The sequence below is a fragment of the Sus scrofa genome, chromosome 1, assembly GCF_000003025.6.
Source record: "Sus scrofa isolate TJ Tabasco breed Duroc chromosome 1, Sscrofa11.1, whole genome shotgun sequence".
Taxonomy (NCBI): domain Eukaryota; kingdom Metazoa; phylum Chordata; class Mammalia; order Artiodactyla; family Suidae; genus Sus; species Sus scrofa.
Window position 1 is genome coordinate 37,832,800 of NC_010443.5, and position 19,021 is coordinate 37,851,820.

At 35.6% G+C, this 19,021-nt stretch overlaps 1 protein-coding gene across 1 annotated transcript in view; it reads right to left on the reverse strand.

The window, feature by feature from the left end:
* Window positions 1-19,021, reverse strand: part of RNF217 (ring finger protein 217) — a 127,764-nt gene that overhangs the window by 48,441 nt on the left and 60,302 nt on the right. Inside the window, exon 2 of the mRNA XM_021072754.1 lies at window positions 1,990-2,223. Coding sequence (XP_020928413.1) covers window positions 1,990-2,223 — 234 coding nt within the window. The remainder of the gene's footprint in view (window positions 1-1,989; window positions 2,224-19,021) is intronic.

A 19,021-nucleotide genomic window follows, 5' to 3' on the forward strand; every position in this document is an offset into this window, starting at 1 on the left:
ATAGTCTGAGTTTATGTATATATGTATTAATTATATATGTTTCACAAACACATAAATTATATAAATATATAATATATATATTAATTATAATTTATTAAAAAAATCCTAAGTTAAGGAATAGCAAGTCCTTTTAAAACTAGCAGTTTCTAATAACATCAATAACATATACTAGGAATAAAGATAACCTAAGACTATACAGCATTCAAAAATCACTGTGAAGCTATTTATTACTTCAGTTACACAATTTTGTTACCTCATAAATGCACTTTTTAGAGGAGGAGAAAAAAGTGTTTCCTGAGTTATGCCTTGACAACACTAGCCTGTGCAAAGTAATAAATAAAAAATTAACTACGAGACCCAAGCAGTTTCAAAGACCAATGACTCATTAAGAGGTTTTGACAAACTTACTCTACCAGATCATCACTGCAGAAGTGGAGGAAGCTACTTGCTAAACCATGGTCCCCTCAAAGATACAGAATGAATAATGTAGCAACTACTGCTTCCAAGACACGGAACGTGGGCAAAAACTTACCTTAAATGGAGATGACTTCAAACAGCCTTTGAAACCACTTCATCCTGCCATTCTGCTGTAATGACAAGGATGAAAACTACTGCTACAGGCCTCATCATTTTTCTGCTTCATTTACTGCAAAGGTTCCCAATTTTGCTGCACATTAGAGTCACCAGGTGAAGTTTATTCAAATATTTGTGGGGGTGCCTGGGGGCCAGGCACTGGTGTGTCTAAAAGTTCTCAAGGTGAGTCTAAGGTATGGTCAGGGCTGTGAATTAAGGATTTGCTCCCACAGTTGCTGCTGCTCTGGTTTCCATGCCTTCAGTCTGGCTCTCCTGTGACAATCTCTATATGCTGCCAGAACCATCTTTCTATAATGCCTACAGAATTAAATGCAAACCTGAGCACAGCATAAAGACTCTACACAATCTGCTCTTGAATACCTGACCAGCTGCCTCCCGCTACCATACCCACTGGCTCGACTAGGCACTTATTTCCTACATGCTTGCCTTAGCCTCTCGGCTTGACACTTACTCACATCTGCCGCTCTGAAATTCTCTCCACTATTTATTTGCCTGGAGAAGTCCATCTTTTCCATGAAGCCTCTTCTGACACTCTGGCCCTTCTCCTCTGATGGTGTTCTCAAAGTACAAGTGTACTGATTCTCATGTTTTTATTTTTTTATTTTTTAAGGCCACACCCACGGCAAATGGAGGTTCCCAGCCTGGGGGTCCAATTGGAGCTACAGCTGCTGGACTACACCACAGCCACAGCAATGCCAGATATGAGCCACATCTGCAACCTACACCATAGCTCACGGCAACACCAGATCTTTAATCCACTGAGCAGGGCCAGGGATGCTAGTGAGATTCGTTTCTGCTAAGTCACGACGGGAACTCAATGTTTTTGTTTTTTGAAAACTCATATGAATTGCTATTTTAGAATATATGTCTCTCTCACCTTCATTAGACATTTTTTAAGCAGGGACTATGTCACATTTGCCACTGTTCCACCCAAACTTAGCACACTGCCTAGCATATACTGACATTTTGTATTTGCTGAATAAATGAATAAGTAGCATATGATACTATCCTCACTTATTATAGACAGAACACTAAGAGATTCACATTGGGTCCACTGAAAAAGTCAAGCTTGTACTAAATTCTTTTAAAAGTCATAGTATTCATTTAATATTTAGTAATAGCAATGACAATTATTTAAAAAATTGGCCTTTTGATTAGACTACTAGATGAAGTATAAACAGGTTACAGTCAAAGAAAAACTTTAATTTAACCCTCAAGAGTTCTCTCTTATCATCAACCTCCCCAAACCGCACATTTTCAGAATCATAGCCAGTATATACTCACCTTAGTCTCCGATAAGGGAAGGAAGCCCCCTTAATGCCTACCACAAGTTGGCCTAATTTGGCTGCTCCCATCATGTGACATCTAACCCACAACTCTGGTGAACATGCTTACTTTGTATTTGCTTTCTGATCTGGAAGGAGTGGGAATATGTCCTTTTTTCTTGAAGGTTGTAAAGTGCTTGCACTGAGGACATGGCTTGGTGCTGGCATCAATACGGCCAAGTTCCAAGAAGTACTTGTATTTGATGGAGTCTTCATGTGTTAAGTTATAGATAACTGTTGTTTCTTCCAGGAATTCAAAACATTCTGTTATAGGGCATTTGATTTCCACTTGGCCAAGTTGTACCTGTATGAAAGAGCAAATGGGAGAAGGGAAAAAAGGCACTGGTTATTAAGTTTCTCTTCTTTTTCTTTTTCATACAGTATTGCTTATTTCATGATTACAGTAAAGGATTATTTGACATTTTGCATGATTCTTAACATAATAAGTGATAATCACTTTGGTACCTATATCAGGAAGTATCAAAATAATTACTTACTATATAATGTTTCCAAAATGACTGATAGTGTGCTTATTAAGCATTCTCTATCATTAAATAGAATGATAATCAAATATGAAGACTTAAATGGACCTAAGCCACAGGTTTACCAAAGAAGCAAATTATCAACCTCCCCAAACCATACACACAAGCTCTGGAAACAGTAGGACAACATTCAGACAATGAGCCAGCTAAAGGAACAGTTAGGATGAAAAAGTATTTCAGATTTTTTAATCTGAGTACAAAGTTTCCTTGCCACAACCTTACTAAGTACCAGACTTAGAGCATATTTAACTACTTTTAAAGCAACAACAAAAAAGAGGATTTTGAAAGTCCTTATATATACAGCATCTAGTGGTTTAAAAATCATTGCTGACTGATACCTATGGTCAATTAATCTTTGACAAGGGAGACAAGAACATAAAATGGGAAAAAGAAAGTCTATTCAGCAAGCATTGCTGGGAAACCTGGACAGCAACATGCAAAGCAATCAAACTAGAACACACCCTCACACCATGCACAAAAATAAACTCCAAATGGCTCAAAGACTTAAATATACGACAGGACACCATCAAACTCCTAGAAGAAAACATAGGCAAAACACTCTCTGACATCAACATTATGAATATTTTCTCAGGTCAGTCTCCCAAAGCAATAGAAACTAGAGCAAAAATAAACCCATGGGACCTCATCAAACTGCAAAGCTTTTGCACAGCAAACGAAACCAAAAAGAAACCAAAAAGACAACTTACAGAATGGGAGAAAATAGTTTCAAATGATGCGACTGACAAGGGCTTAATCTCTAGAATATATAAACAACTTATACAACCCAACAGCAAAAAAACCAATCAATCAATGGAAAAATGGGCAAAAGACCTGAATAGACATTTCTCCAAAGAAGATACACAGATGGCCAACAAACACATGAAAAAATGCTCAACATTGCTGATTATAAGAGAAATGCAAATCAAAACTACCATGAGATACCACCTCACACCAGTCAGAATGGCCATCATTAATAAATCCACAAATAACAAGTGCTGGAGGGGCTGTGGAGAAAAGGGAACCCTCCTGCACTGTTGGTGGGAATGTAAACTGGTACAGCCACTATGGAGAACAGTCTGGGGATACCTTAGAAATCTATACATAGAACTTCCATATGATCCCGCAATCCCACTCTTGGGCATCTATCCGGACAAAACTCTCCTTAAAAGAGACACATGCACCCGCATGTTCATTGCAGCACTATTCACAATAGCCAGGACATGGAAACAACCCAAATGCCATCGACAGATGATTGGATTTGGAAGAGGTGGTATATATACACAATGGAATACTACTCAGCCATAAAAAAGCATGACCTAATGCCATTTGCAGCAACATGGATGGAACTAGAGAATCTCATCCTGAGTGAAATGAGCCAGAAAGACAAAGACAAATACCATATGATATCACTTATAACTGGAATCTAATATCCAGCACAAATGAACATCTCCTCAGAAAAGAAAATCATGGACTTGGAGAAGAGACTTGTGGCTGCCTGATGGGAGGGAGAGGGAGTGGGAGGGATCGGGAGCTTGGGCTTATCAGACACAACTTAGAATAGATTTACAAGGAGATCCTGCTGAATAGCATTGAGAACTTTGTCTAGATACTCATGTTGCAACAGAACAAAGGGTGGGGGAAAAAAAGTAATTGTAATGTATACATGTAAGGATAACCTGACCCCCTTGCTGTACAGTGGGAAAATAAAAAAATAAATAAATAAATAAATTGGCAAAAAAAAATAAAAATCGTTGCTGAAATAACCCTTTATTTTCCCTGAATCTTCCAGGTAAAGAACAGATAACTGTTTCCATGTCATCAGAATCACAGGAACAAGTAAGAAAATTAAACAAATCACAACATTGTTAAAAAAGAAAATCCCTATGAGATCTTGGCTACTACTGAGACAATTTATAAAATGAATTTCTTCAAAGAACTATAGAGTTAGATTGGAAGAGAGAAGAAGAAATATACTGGAATGCTATGTTTATCATTTATTTGGTAGGGGAATCCAGCTATGGCTAGCATTAAAAATTACAGTATAAGATTCAAGTACAAAGTGTGGACATAATTAAATCTTAAAAGATCAAGAAAAACAAACTGCTTTCCAAAAAGGAGAACCTAGAATTGCTTTGCATAAGTATTAGAATAGAACTCTTTACATTCATGGAATCATAATCTCTTTAGTCCACCTTCGGGTGGCAAAGGGAGGCAATGACAGCCCCAAAGGGCAAACACTCAACTATTTCTTTTTTCATTTAGGTGAACTTGACATTCTGAGAAGGTAAAACACATTGACCTTAATGGGAAAAGCCGGCTGCGAGGACAAAAGGAGGAATGGGAAAAAGCCACATGATCTGGGGAAAGAAAATCTCTACAATGAGCAATTAACAAAAACCCTAAACTCCTGGTAACTTTTCTTTTAACTTGCCTGTTTATCTGGCACAGACTTGAGGAAAGATAGTTAAGAAGCTACAGGTTGTAGGATGATTGGGAATGATATATTTCATGCCAGTAAAGGGCAGAAACCAGACTGATAGTGAAATGAAAAAAAAATCTGGCTTTCATAAACCACATTATTAGTACTGACTTGTTGAAATACAAGTTGCTATATCATTTTATGCTACTATTGCACAAAACATGGTCAAGAGAGGTTTTTCACATATTAGCCCAATGTGATTTTTTTTTTTTTCTGCCCTTTTGGGTACGTCTGTTTACAGTTATAATCAGATTTTTTACTATTAGACTTACTACAGAGTTGTAACACAAATTATATTTTATAATAAGTTATTTTCAATTACAGCTTAAGGCAGAGGCTATACAGATGTACTGGTGATTTACAACTTTGTGATAATTTCTGCTGTTCAGCCAAGTGACTTAGTCATGCATATTTTTTTTTTTTTTTTTTTTTTTTTTTTTTTTTTTTTTTTTGTTGCTATTTCTTGCGTCGCATATAGTCAGTATGTCAGTGTCTACATTTCTATAGTACTATGTTCTGACCAAGTATGTTTTTTTTTCACATTTTTTTTTTTTAATGTCACATTTTTTATTATAGTATAGTTGTTTACAGTTTTGTATCAATTTCTGCTGTACATCATTTGCATATATATTCTTTTTTCAAATGTTATTTTCCAGCATGGCCTATTCCAGGAGATTGGACATAGTTCCCTGTGCTTGGGGTTAGTAGATGCAAACTATGACATTTAGACCATTCTAAATAAGGTCAACAATAAGGTCCTACTGTATAGCACAGTATTGTGCTAGAGTTTAATCTGCAGTGTTTTTATCTTCTTGGTTACACATAAAATAATACTGTATCCTACAACTGATCACATGGTAGATTTCAATGAAATGTGGTTTTTTATGGGTTAGGCTTTGTGATGGATTCTGGGGTGATGAGACAAGACAGAGACAGGGCTTCTATTGGAGGAAATATATGATAAACAAGTGAATAAATCAGGCAAACTGTAATCAGAGCATGAAGAAACTACACATCAGGGAAGGTATCTCTGAGGAGGAGGTAACTAAGCACAAAAGGGCCTGTCATGCAGAGAACTTGGGGAAGGGACTGCCTGGCAAAGGAAACGATAAGCTCTGGGGCAGAAGGTGCCTAATGCACCTGTGTGAAGGGAACAGAACTAAGTGACTGAAACATATATTAAGTCAACCAGAAATGCAGGCCGTATTAACTGTGATAGGAAGTACGGATTGTGTTCCAAGTTCACTATGAACCATTGACTGGTTTTGTGAGGAGGAATGACTTACATTTTAAGAAATGTTCAGGCTTTTCCTGGAGAATACACTGTAGAAAGACAAAAGGGGAGCTTGGGAGAACAGTAGGACCCTAGATTGTAGCTGTTCTTCCTACCAGGGGCATCTGACTGTTGCAGGTGTCCAGGTGGTAGATGACAGATGACTGAACTAGGTAGCAGATATGGGGTGAATTCTGGAAGTGTAACTAATGGGTTTGGGATGGGCCAGATATGGAGGATGAAGTATAGGGAGGAATCAAGGGTGAGTCTAGGTTTTTTGCTTGAATGATCTGATGACTGGTGGGTCTCACTTGTTGAGAGGTTTCTAAAAAAATACAATTTACATGGATGATTGATATTTGCTGGAAACGGTTCACTGCAAATTTAGTAAAGATCATGAATTCATCCAAAAACTGTTATGTTGAACACCTACAATATTACAGGTAAAGGATACAAAGGTCGAGGATATAAAGTATGAATGAATCCTGCCTTTATGGAACTTGAGAATACAAAATTAAAATTAAATTTGTGTTGGTAGCCTCTTCTAGCAACCTGAGATTTAATGGCACTTATTCATTTATATTCTGCCTAAAGTTAAAAAACGATTAGGAATAATCAGCATATGCAAACGTTGGCAGATTGGTATTATAAACACTTAAGTGCCCATTCTTTGGCTTCAATAATTATCAACTCTTGGTAAATTTTTTTTTCTGTGCTTTGACCCACATGGTCCTCCATTAATATTTTGAAGCCAATACCAGACATCATGTCATTTCAATCATAATTATTTCAGCATGGGTTTAAAGAAAATAAGAAGTTGTTTAAAAAATATGACCATGATACCAGCCAGATATTTCCCAAAATGACAAGAATTCTTTAATATCAATTTAACAGTTTAAACTTCTAGTTATAGGATTTTATGTATTTAATATACTTGAAACAAAGGTCTAAATTTCTGTTGTATTCAATGCTAATACCATTATTTATATCACTGTAAAATATGCTCTCCAATTCTGAACAAAAACATGTCCATTCTTGTAAAACAAAATTACTTAACTCTAACACAGCCTCCAAGATCGCTAGTAAGAGACACTATTATCCACTTAATGCTCCAGCTAGATGGCTAATTTACCACCCGGGGGAACTCAAAAGTAATTTAGTGACACAGGTGGGGAAGACCTCTGGAAAAGTGGCAGATTAATTAATTAAATCCTCCCAAGAAAAGGACAGAGAAAGAATAAACCTTGGACTCTGAAGCTCAATTTATCAACTGCTTGGTTTATGAGTTTGATTTTGGTTTTAAGTGTTGGTCAAGATAGTTTACAGGGTGCCTTGACCTTTTAGTCACTTAACAACCAAGGGATTTCAGATTTCTTCTTTCTCTAAAAAAGGGACATGCTAATATGGTAAAGGAGAAGAGAATACCACAAAAGCAATAATAACAATCATGAAATGTATACAGCACATCCGCCATGCCAGGCACTGTTAGACAAAACACCTTCTGTGCATTAATTACATTGTGAAGCACCATAGAGGCAAGTTAGTTTATGGGTTCATGGATTTCCCCATGATTTTTATCATTAGTGGTTATAGGAAGGTGGCTGCTTTACTTATAAATATGCTTTTTTGTTTTGTTTACTCAGCAGATATTACAGAGCATTGTGCTAAATTTTTTAAGAAAACCAATTAAAATCATCGAGTCAAATATCTCAGAAGTTCTCTCAACACCAAGCAAGAAAAATATAAAGAGAATCACATTTAGCCACATCAAGTAAAAGTCCAATTATCAAACAAAGAAAATATCTTAAAAGCAAGAGAAGAAAAAGACATTCCCACATGGAAAACTTAAGTTCCAGGTGTTTTTCTGGTAAATTCTACTGAGAATTTAAGGATGAAACAACATCAACACTGCACAACTACTCTTAGTGAATAGTGATAAAAAGAGGGGAGGATCACTACTGTTTTATGAGGCCAGCATAATCATGATTTTGAAACTCGATTAAGGACATTGCAAGAAAGGAAAACTACAGGTTGAACTCTTTGCAAACACAGATTCAAAAATCCTAAACAAAACATTAGCAAACCAAACTGGACAATACATGAAAAAGATAATATATTATACTCAAAGTGATTTTTTTTTCTGGAAGAATGCAAGATTGGTTTAACATTTAAAAATCAATTGCTATAACTCACACATTAATAAAATAAATAAGAAACATCAGATGATTATCTCAATAGAAAGAGGAAACGTTATTTGATAAGTTCAACATTCATTCTTGGTAAAACTTTAGCAAACTAGGAAGAGGCGAAAACTTCCTTAACTCAATACATTATATATATAAGAAAACTACAGTAAACGTAACACTCAATGGTGAAATAGTGAAAGCTTTCTTCTTCAGACTGGAAATGGGGTAAGTATGTACCACCATCATTTTTAACATTGACTAGAGCTCATAGCTAATGCAAGGAGAAAAATATAAATGAAAATAAAATAATTAGAAATGAAGCTATAAAATCCCCCATTTCTTGCAGATTGCATAACTGTATATGTAGAAAATCCAAAATCATCTACAGCTAAACTATTATGATAAATAAATGAATTTAGAAAATTTGCTGAATAGGTCAACACACAAAAATCAAATGTACTTCTATAGACTAGTAAGAAGTAATTTCAAAATACTATTTAAGAAATAATATAATTTATAACAATATTAAAAACATTAAATATGAATAAATGCAACAAAAGTTGTTCTCTACCCCATGTTGAAATATCTTATATATTTTTGGAAAAATGAGAAGAAGCAACTGAGGAGTTCCCGTCGTGGCTCAGTGGTTAATGAACCCCACTAGCATCCATAAGGTCGATCCTTGGCCTCGCTCAGTAGGTTACCATCCGGCGTTTCTGTGAGCTGTGGTGTAGGTTGCAGACTTGGCTCGAATCTCGTGTTGCCATGGCACCGGTGTAGGCTGGTGGCTACAGCTCCAATTAGAGTCCTAGCCTGGGAATCTCCATTTGCCGTGGGTACAGCCCTGAAAAGGCAAAAGGCCAAAAAAAAAAAAAAAAAAAAAAAAAAAAAGGCAGCAAATACATGGGAGGAATACTTCAGGTTCTTTTTATGTATGTGTGTGTCTGTGTGTGTCCTAGGCCAGGGATCAGATCTGATGGCGAACTAAGTCACAGCAGCGCTGGATCCCCTGTGCTGGGACAGGGATCCAACCTGCATTCCAGCCTCCCGAGCCGCTGCTGATTCCTTGCCCTTCAGCAGAAGCTCCATATACCAAGTTCTTGAATTCGAAGATTCACTATAGTAAAGATGCAAATTCTATATCTAGAGATTCCAAGCCATTTCAATAAAATTTTCAGCAGTTTCTCTCTCTTATTTTCTCTCTCTTGCTTTCCCTCTTGGTCTCTCTCACTCTTTCTTTTTTATGAGGGGAAGGTGGATTCAAAATTACAAGCTGATTCTAAAATATATATAGATAGTCATGATAATCCTGATAACAAAGCAATGAGACTTGTTCTAGCTGATATAAGATGAACCATAAAGCTACAGTAATTACAATAGTGTGAACTGGCACAAGGATAGAGAAGGATAAATAAGAGAACAATGGAGCAGAAAAGAGTTCAGAACAGAACCACTAATATGGACACTTGATGTTTCAAAACTATAGACCAGTGGAGTTCCCGTCATGGCTCAGTGGTTAACGAAACCAAATAAGAACCATGAAGTTGCAGGTTCAATCCCTGACCTTGCTCAGTGGGTTGAGGATCCAGCGTTGCTGTGAGCTGTGGTGTGGGTCACAGACACAGCTTGGATCCTGTGTTGCTGTGGCTCTCGTGTAGGCCTGTGGCTACAGCTCTGATTAGACTCCTAGCCTGGGAATCTCCATATGCCACATGAGTGGCCCTACAAAAGGCAAAAAGACAAAAAGACAAAAAAAAAAAAAAAAAAAAGAAACTATAGAGCAGTGAGAAGGACATGTTTTACAATAAAGTGTGCTGGGTCACTCAAATATCTATTATGAAACTGTCTTAATTCCTACCCCAAACCACTAGACTGTGGCTATAGTTAGAAAAGATGAAACAATAAAACTTCTAAAAATGATCAAGAAGAATATCTTCATGACCTTGGGGAGGGGAAAGGTTTCTTACATATGACACTAAAAAAACTCACCATTTAAAAAATATTGATACATTTGACTAAAATTTATTATTATTATTATTATTTTGTCTTTTTGCTATTTCTTGGGCTGCTCTCGTGGCACATGGAGGTTCCCAGGCTAGGGGTCGAATCGGAGCTGTAGCCACTGGCCTACGCCAGAGCCACAGCAACGCGGGATCCGAGCCGTGTCTGCAACCTACACCACAGCTCACGGCAACGCCGGATCGTTAAACCACTGAGCAAGGGCAGGGACCGAACCCGCAACCTCATGGTTCCTAGTAGGATTCGTTAACCACTGCGCCACGACGGGAACTCCTTGACTAAAATTTAAAGGTCTGTTCATCAATAGATAATGAAACACAAATAATGAAAACACAAATTCAAATTGGAGAAGATATTTGCAATATGTAAAGGACAAGGTTTTGCTTACAGTATATATATGAAGAGCTTCTCCAAATCAATAAGAAAAAGGCAACCAACCCAACAGAAAATTGGCTGAGGCTTTTCACAAAAGAGGATGTGTAAATAACCAATAAACATGTGAAAATATGTTTCTCTTCATGAGTTGTCAGGGAAATGAACATTAAAGCCAAAATGACATGTAATTTTGAAGGAATTCATTGAGTTCTCCTAACTCTCAAATATTCCACAAAATAATGTTTAAATAGTTAAAACAATAAATATACAATTAATGCAGTTTTCTATTCAATCATGCCAAATATATTTTTTATGTACAATCACCCCTTTATGTTACTTAAACTTTTCCTTTTTCCTTTCTACCGAAACTTTCATGCTTCCTTATCTACTTAAGCATAGTTTTTTCTTTCTTTTTTTTTTTAATGGCTGCATCTGAGGCATATAGAAGTTTCCGTGGTAGGGGTTCGATCAGGGCTACAGCTGAGGCCTACACTGCAGCTTGCAGCAATGCCAGATCCTTAACACACTGAGCAAAGCCAGGGACCGAACCCATATCCTCAAAGAGACAATGTTGGATCCTAACCCACTGCACTACAACGGGAGCTCCCCAGTTAAGCACATTTTAATTCAGTTTTTTTTTTTTTATAAGATCAGAAAGTCTAATAGTTTAAAAACCAAAAAGTACAAAGTCAATCTAAATTCGCAAGTCTCTTTCTTACAACTACACTCTGTTTCCCATCTATCTCACCAAATGTTGCTGTTTCCTCTCAAGAAAATTTTTAAGCATATTCCAGAAATGTAAATACATATATTGCTACTTTTTTAACCCAAATGGGATAGCAAATAATGTTCACCTTGTTTTCCTTATTTGACAATATATTGTGGAGATACATCATATCACACGTGAAGAGTTTCCTTTTTTGTTAGTTTTTAATAACTGCCTAGTATTCCACTGTACTATAACCAGTCTTATCTCCCATGCTGATGGACATTTATATTGTTTCTAGTTATATTTTACTATGGCAAACAATGCTGCAATGAATAATCTTATACATAAATTATTCACATGTTCAAAGTGTATCAGGAAGAAAAATCCCCTATGTTAGAATTGCTGGATCAAGGGAACATATTTATATTTTTAATAGACAGTCCTAATTTGCTCTCAATTAAACAGATTTAAAAACTCACAGTGAAGATGCAACAAAGTGACACAAAAGGAATAATTTTTGAATGCTTACAATAACATTTTATCCAAGATTTGGGTATTCAAAGAGTAATAAATGCTTCTTCCTTAATTTTTGAGAAAGAATTATAAACCTAATCCAATTTTTTTCCTTGAAAAGAACACTGTGATGTATTATTAGATTGTAAGAAAACATTTTTTTAGGATTCAATAACTTATCTTGATTCTTTAAGAAGACAACACCCAAACTCTAATCAGTCCCCAAAGAATACTAATATGAAGGGATTTTTTCAAAGCAAATTACTGGGTAACTATTTAAACTGAAAGAGAAATGTATAATGTGTGTTCAGATAAACAGAATGAGAACATACTCAACTAAATTGACAGAATTTACTTCTGAAAGGCAGAAATTTTAGAATAGACTAGACATTTGGATATACAACAAAGACAGAGATATTTCCAAAAGAAAAAAAAAACTGAGCTTAGTTTGTTGAAATGTAACTACACTTTTTTTCATCATTACACTAATCTAAATCAGATATTCCAATTTATTACAATCTGAAAAGAAAGACACTGCACAGGTAATTTATGAAAAGAATCCCAAAATGGGAACCAGATACAGGATTATGGTGTTATCTATGTGGTTTCAGATCTTTGGGCCCAGGGACACACACAACCAACTCTCTTAGAGATTGACTAATTTACCTTTAGGATTCCCTGCTGGCTCTAAAACTGTATAATTATATATGTGCTCTAACTTACAAAAAGATCGAGAGGATGTAAGCTCTGGAGCTTTAGCTCCAGCTTTAAAAGCTGTGGAATATAGTATATTCCAGACTCAAATTGGCTCTGGTCCTTACTACTAGTTTCTTAATCTTTTCCTTGCCCAGCATCTACATCCGTCAAAATCAGAATGGGAATTTACCAATCAAATTTGGTTGTTTAGAAGACTATCAGTTAATTTACATAAAATACCTGCAACAGTACCTGACAGAAAATACTCAGTAAACGTTTGCTAATATTTATCTTCATTGATAGACAGCAGTATTTCACAAAATTAACTTCAGAAATTAAAAAACTTTTATGCTTATTTCGTATGCAAGGAAAACATTTAAAATTCTCTAATTATTTCTAATTCATAATTTGGTATTCTCATTCACAATTCAGTGTCCTTTCTCCAAAAGCATATTAATTACATAAAGGAAGATAAATAAAGGTACAAATGACATGTTTATGCTGTATTCCAATAAACAGAACTGAATGCTGAGAAATAAAAGAAAAACAATCTTATACATTTACATCAAAAACATTCCCCTTTTTGAAATAAATTTAACCAAGAATGGAAATACAGATGCATGGTTATAGAAATGTAGCTATACTGTTCACAGTAATTGTCATGAAATAGCACTGAAAATATTTTAGTTGATTCAGTATCACAGAGTGATATCAGCATTACTCTATAGAGGGGAACCTTAAGAGTTTGTTTTACCCAGAGGTTTAACTTCAGTGAAGGGGGGTAAGTGAAAATTTCAGAGTAGAAACAACTTTAAGCTTTAAAAAAAATTTACAGAGCTCACAAGAAACCTTTTATACTTTCTCTCTCCCCTTCTTCACTGGTGTCTTTTCCTTGGCCTTTTAAATATCCTAAAAATGCCAAAAGCAAACCAAAGCAAAAGCCACCAGTGGTTTAGTTATGGAAAACTATTCTGCTCTTCCACCAATCATATTAAATTCACTTAACACGTCTGAAAAGTGAAATAAGAAAGCAAAAAAATTTCAATAGTTGATTTTGAGGACATACGCATATTAGTGCCCAATTAGAGCCTATGAGTCAAATGCGAGTGTATTTAAGGTACTAGAGTCAAGGAAAATTATTGCAAAAAATAGACATATAAGCCCAGAGGAGTAATGTGTTATCTCCCCTAGTTTTTTGCATGTACGCACCAGGGTAATTTGAATTCTCTTTTGGGTCTTATAGAACATGTTTTCCCATACTTTTTGTTGAGGGACCGTTAAACACCTGAGGACAGCTATTGCGACCCTTCAGTCCTTTTTTCCCCCCCAGGAAAACATCGCACTGTAACTATTCCTCACCTATTGTTTGAAGACTTTCCCTCTTCTTACCTTTTCGGTTTGTAAAAATGTCATACCCAGAAACCAAGGCCATCATGCAGGTGTGGCCTGCCCACTAGGGAAACAGAATTATCCTTGACCACAACAAAAATTGAAAAAAAGGAAAAAGAAAAGAAAAAAGTTCCCAGGAATTAAGAATTACCAAATTTAACCCAAGAAGAAGTGGAAAATATGAACAGGTCAATTATAAATAGAAAACATTGGGGCATGTATTCTTCTAGGAAAGCATCTATTTTCTAGATTTCAACCTTTTTGCAATTGAATATTCTCTTACTGCGAATATCCTTGTGGCAAAATAATATTCTTTTTCTCTCTGGTTTTTATCTCTTTCCTTATCTTGTTTGTTTTTCTCCTCCTGTCTTTTTCTCATTTTCATTACTTTTAATTTGGCTTTAAATCAGGCTCCTAAAATAAGTGCTCTTCTAATTTTGTTTCTTAAAATGACTAGCTTTGGGGCTTGCTTATCCTTTATATTGCTTTTTTCCCTTTAGTGTTCCTTTCTTTTGATTTTTAGTTAGTATTATGCTTGTCCTATTTTTATTTGTTTCATTTTGTTATTCTTTCCCTAGTCTCTTATGATCACTTTGTTCTCTGCTTTTACCCTTTCATAATGAATACAGTATTTGCTGTTCCAAAAATTCTGGTATGAAATAGTCTGTCTTCATTATTTTCTTGAGTTTATAATTTTTTTCCTTTCTCTTTAAGTGTTTCTCAATTTCTACGCCGTTAAAACTTTTTTGGTAACTTTTTTCTAAAATTTATTTTCACTTCTACTTGATTGCGAATACAGTAAGTGTACCATAAAAATATTAATTTTGAAGTATTAAAGTTCTTTTCTAGCCATTTACATAATCTTTTAAAATGTTTCTTGGACATTAAAAATACTCTAATCAAGAGATGTAAGATTTTATATTGGTTTCTATTACATCAGAGCTTTAATGGTTTAAGTGAACTCCTCTATGGGCTCGCTATTTATCTACTTGATCTGATTCTGAGAGAAATACTAAAATTGCTTACTATAAGTTTTTTTCAAATTATCTTTGCACTTCTAGTTTATATAGCTTTGGTTTATATATTTGACTGTAATGTTGCTTGTTACATACAAGCTTATGACATCATAAATAGTCTATTTGGCGTTTTTACATTTAAATTCTACCTCATCAGAAATTAATACTACCGCTTCTTTTCTCTTTCTATTGCCATTTTCTTCCTACAGCTCTGCTTGTTTCTTTTCACCTCAACTTCATTTTAAATTACTTTGCTGGAAATAATTCTATGGATTAAGTCAATACTCAAATATTTATTCAGTGCCTACCATAGACAAGGCACTCTACTAGCTACTGGGGGGAATTCAAAGATGAATCAACTACCTTCAAATAATTTTCAGTTTATTAGGGGAGACAGACATGGGCATAAATAACCACGGCTCAGGCAGGGAAGCACACATAAGAACTGGTGTTGACGGCTCAAAAGAAAATGGGAAAGAAGAAGGCATTTTAGTTAAACCATGAAGAGTGAAAAGGACTGTAATGCATAGATGTGACTATGTCTTATTTCTTAAATAGAAAAGTATGAAAAATTATTTAAAATACATACCAAATAATGTCAGGTAAGAAAACATTGTATTTATATGTTCTAAATATGTAAAATCACATGTGAAAAAACCACGGACTCAGAGGGAAGAAGAAGGAATTACTAACAATGGATTTTTCAGGTGGTAGAATTATTTTTTCTTATTTAATGTTCTAGTACTTCTGTTAAAATTTTTATTATGCAGTTATTTTTTTGCATTAGTGTTTTCTGAACTGTAATAGATGATAGATCCAGAATTGTTAGCAAAACCAGTAAACCAAAACTTTGCATTGCTCTTAAAAACAAGACAGAATACTGAGAATTATGGGTACAGGATTTTACTTATCAAAACTGAACTACGAACATTATTTAAGTCTGTTTCTGAATACACTTAGTCTAGGTTTATAGCCTGTACCACTGCACTAATGAATTCTGGGCTTTGTCCTAACTGCAGTGTGCCCTGGAGAAAGCAGACATTTCCCAAGTAAATGAAACCCTATGGGAATCTCCTCCCACACAGTGCTGACGTCATCTCAGCTAATTCACAGAAAGTGACATTCCTTTTATGGAGCCGATGTCAAAACAGTCTTTTAAAAAAACATTCAGAAACCTTTCTTCTTGAAAACTGGTTAACAAATAAAAGACAAAAATCACTCCTTATGATACTACTTGTACACCTGGAAGTAGTCCGAGTTTGACAAACCTTAAAAACACATATTCTTGTATTTTAACTCACAGCCACTTTAATGTTTGTGGTTTTTTCCCCCTATAAGTTTTGGTCTTTTACTATTGGCATGCATCCATCGATGGTTTCCTAGATGTTAAACCAAGTCAACGCAGTTTTCTAACTTGAAAAGAGGAATTTCAACAGAGCCTTTTCCTGCCAAAACACAAAGTATCTTTGTGCACCATCCATCTAGTTCTAGGAATGGTCTGTTCATTACCTGGAGTTTTTAGATTCAATAAAGAAAAATAGAATTCCCTGCCTGACTTCTAATCATTATTTCCAGATATAAAATACTGTTTAGTGTAGAGGGACCAAGTCTTCCTTTATATCTCCCAGGGACAAAGTTAAAGGGTATATGAATATAAAGAGAGAAAAAAATGTATTTTTTTAAAAACACCTGTATTTTCTTTTGATGTTTGAATTTTAATACCTCTAAAACAGAGAGAAATCTTATCCTAGGAGCATAGCAATTTATGTTAAAAATACGACTGGGCTAGAGAGGCATCTACAAAAAGCTTGGTTGAATGAATATAGCACAAACTCTTACTGAAAAGTTTTGTTATTATATTGGAAAAGGACTGGAATACCCAGCATGCCTACAGTGTTAAATGTCTTGATTTACTGCACATACATTTTAGAAAAGCCTACTCTGCTGCAACGGAGTTTCTTCATTTCTTTAGGAGATTGCAATACAAAGGTTCCAACCTCTTGACTTGGCTGCTGGCCAACAGGGTAAATACTGCTCATGCATCAGAACTGAGAAAGCTTGAATGGGAGGTTTTTGATGGAAACAACAATCCACTTAAGAAAATTAGCTAAAATAAAGTATATAGGAAGATGGTAAAATAGAGAACACATCAGCAGACTCTGCGCTACATGAAAACAGTAAAACACATCACTATATTTTAACAGAGAAAATGGTCATAAGTCAAAATAAAATTCAAGTTTTTAAAAAAAAACTCTTCGGCCTTTCTCTTCTAGGCCAAATATAGAAAAACATGTAGAAGGGAGAATAGTAACATAATTTAAATGTCTTTACATAGCATTTATAAATACTATATATAAGTACATATGCTATTTTGTATTAGTATTATTTCCAGTTTTATTATATGTTCTCACCTCATTTTTATATTGAATTATGATAAATTTTGCCATTATACATACTCTAGAAATTTAATTCTCTTGGAATCATACAGATATATATCAGGAAACAGAGACAGATATACATATAGGAGATATATACATAGGATATATATATGGGGATATATATAGAGAGAGGATATATACACATATATACACATATATGATCCTAATCTGGGGTCCCGAAATTAGCTTCTACTATTATTATGACTTTTTTTTTTTTTGGCCACACCATGTGGAAGTTTTCATGCCAGGGACTGAACCAACACCACAGCAGTGACTCAAGCTGCTGCAGTGACAATGCTGGATCCTTTAACTGCTGAGCCACGTGAGAACTCCCTATTACTATTACTTGACAGCTACACTTTGCATGTGAAAAAATGCTACTGTACTATGAGTACATCACAGGTTTTTTTGTATTTAATTCTCTTCATCTAATAAGGGAGATAGATTTGGGCAGTTACATCATTCACACACATACCTCGTCTTCCATGAAATCAAGGGTCTCCCAGGAAAGCAATGCCATTCCTAGAGAGTATAGGAACTGCATATGGAAACGGGCTTCCTAAAAAGACGCACTTGATAAAAATCTACCTTTGGTTCTCTCTTTTTTTGGATAAAGGTTTTTAATATTTGTTCTAGTTTGGCCCTCTCAAACAGGAATACACAGTGCCTTTTGTTCTTCATTCCACCACAGAAAAATGGAGCAATGATGACATGCTCATGCTCTATAGTAAGGGCTTAAATTGTAAACCTTCCAGAAACTTCTGGTATTGTCACAGTAAACCGAATGATGGTGATGATGATAGGTGGCAGCGAACACCTATTGATGCTTTAATCCAAACTGAATCACTGCCAGAGCCTGGACACACTGTCACTAAGCAAGTCCCTGTGGATGCCTACCCAGACCTGGCAAAATTAGTCACTTGGAATAATAATGCCATGCTGCTAGTGGCCACCAAAACTCTTTAATACTTAATCAAGAGTGGTATACGCCTTTCTAAATATGATACTTGGACAATCATACGCCGTCTAACCTGCATCTCCCTCCTCACGTCTTCCTGTAGACAAGCAGATGGCTCCCAAGTGCATCTGGGAACTATCATTAAACAGCAGCCCTTCTGTGGGTCCCTCTTCCCTTACACACAAATTTCTAATTTCCCCTCCTCTTCAAGGTCTCACCCCAACCTTCCCTTTTAGCTGACAGATACACATGCAATCAGCAAACTCACCTCCTACCGACAGGGTAAAATCTAATGCGGTCAGGTGAGAAGCCCTTCCACTTTCTGTGCCCAATACATATTCTTCCATTCTTCCTTCCTCTTTGGTAGAAATCAAGACCTCCTGATCTACCAGAGACGAATATTTCTACCTGCTTTTTCAGGGCTCTCAACTCTTTCTGGAAACGTCAGACAATCAAGCATGTACACATGCTTAAGTTTCTCCTATCATAAAAGAAAACAAAAAATCCCA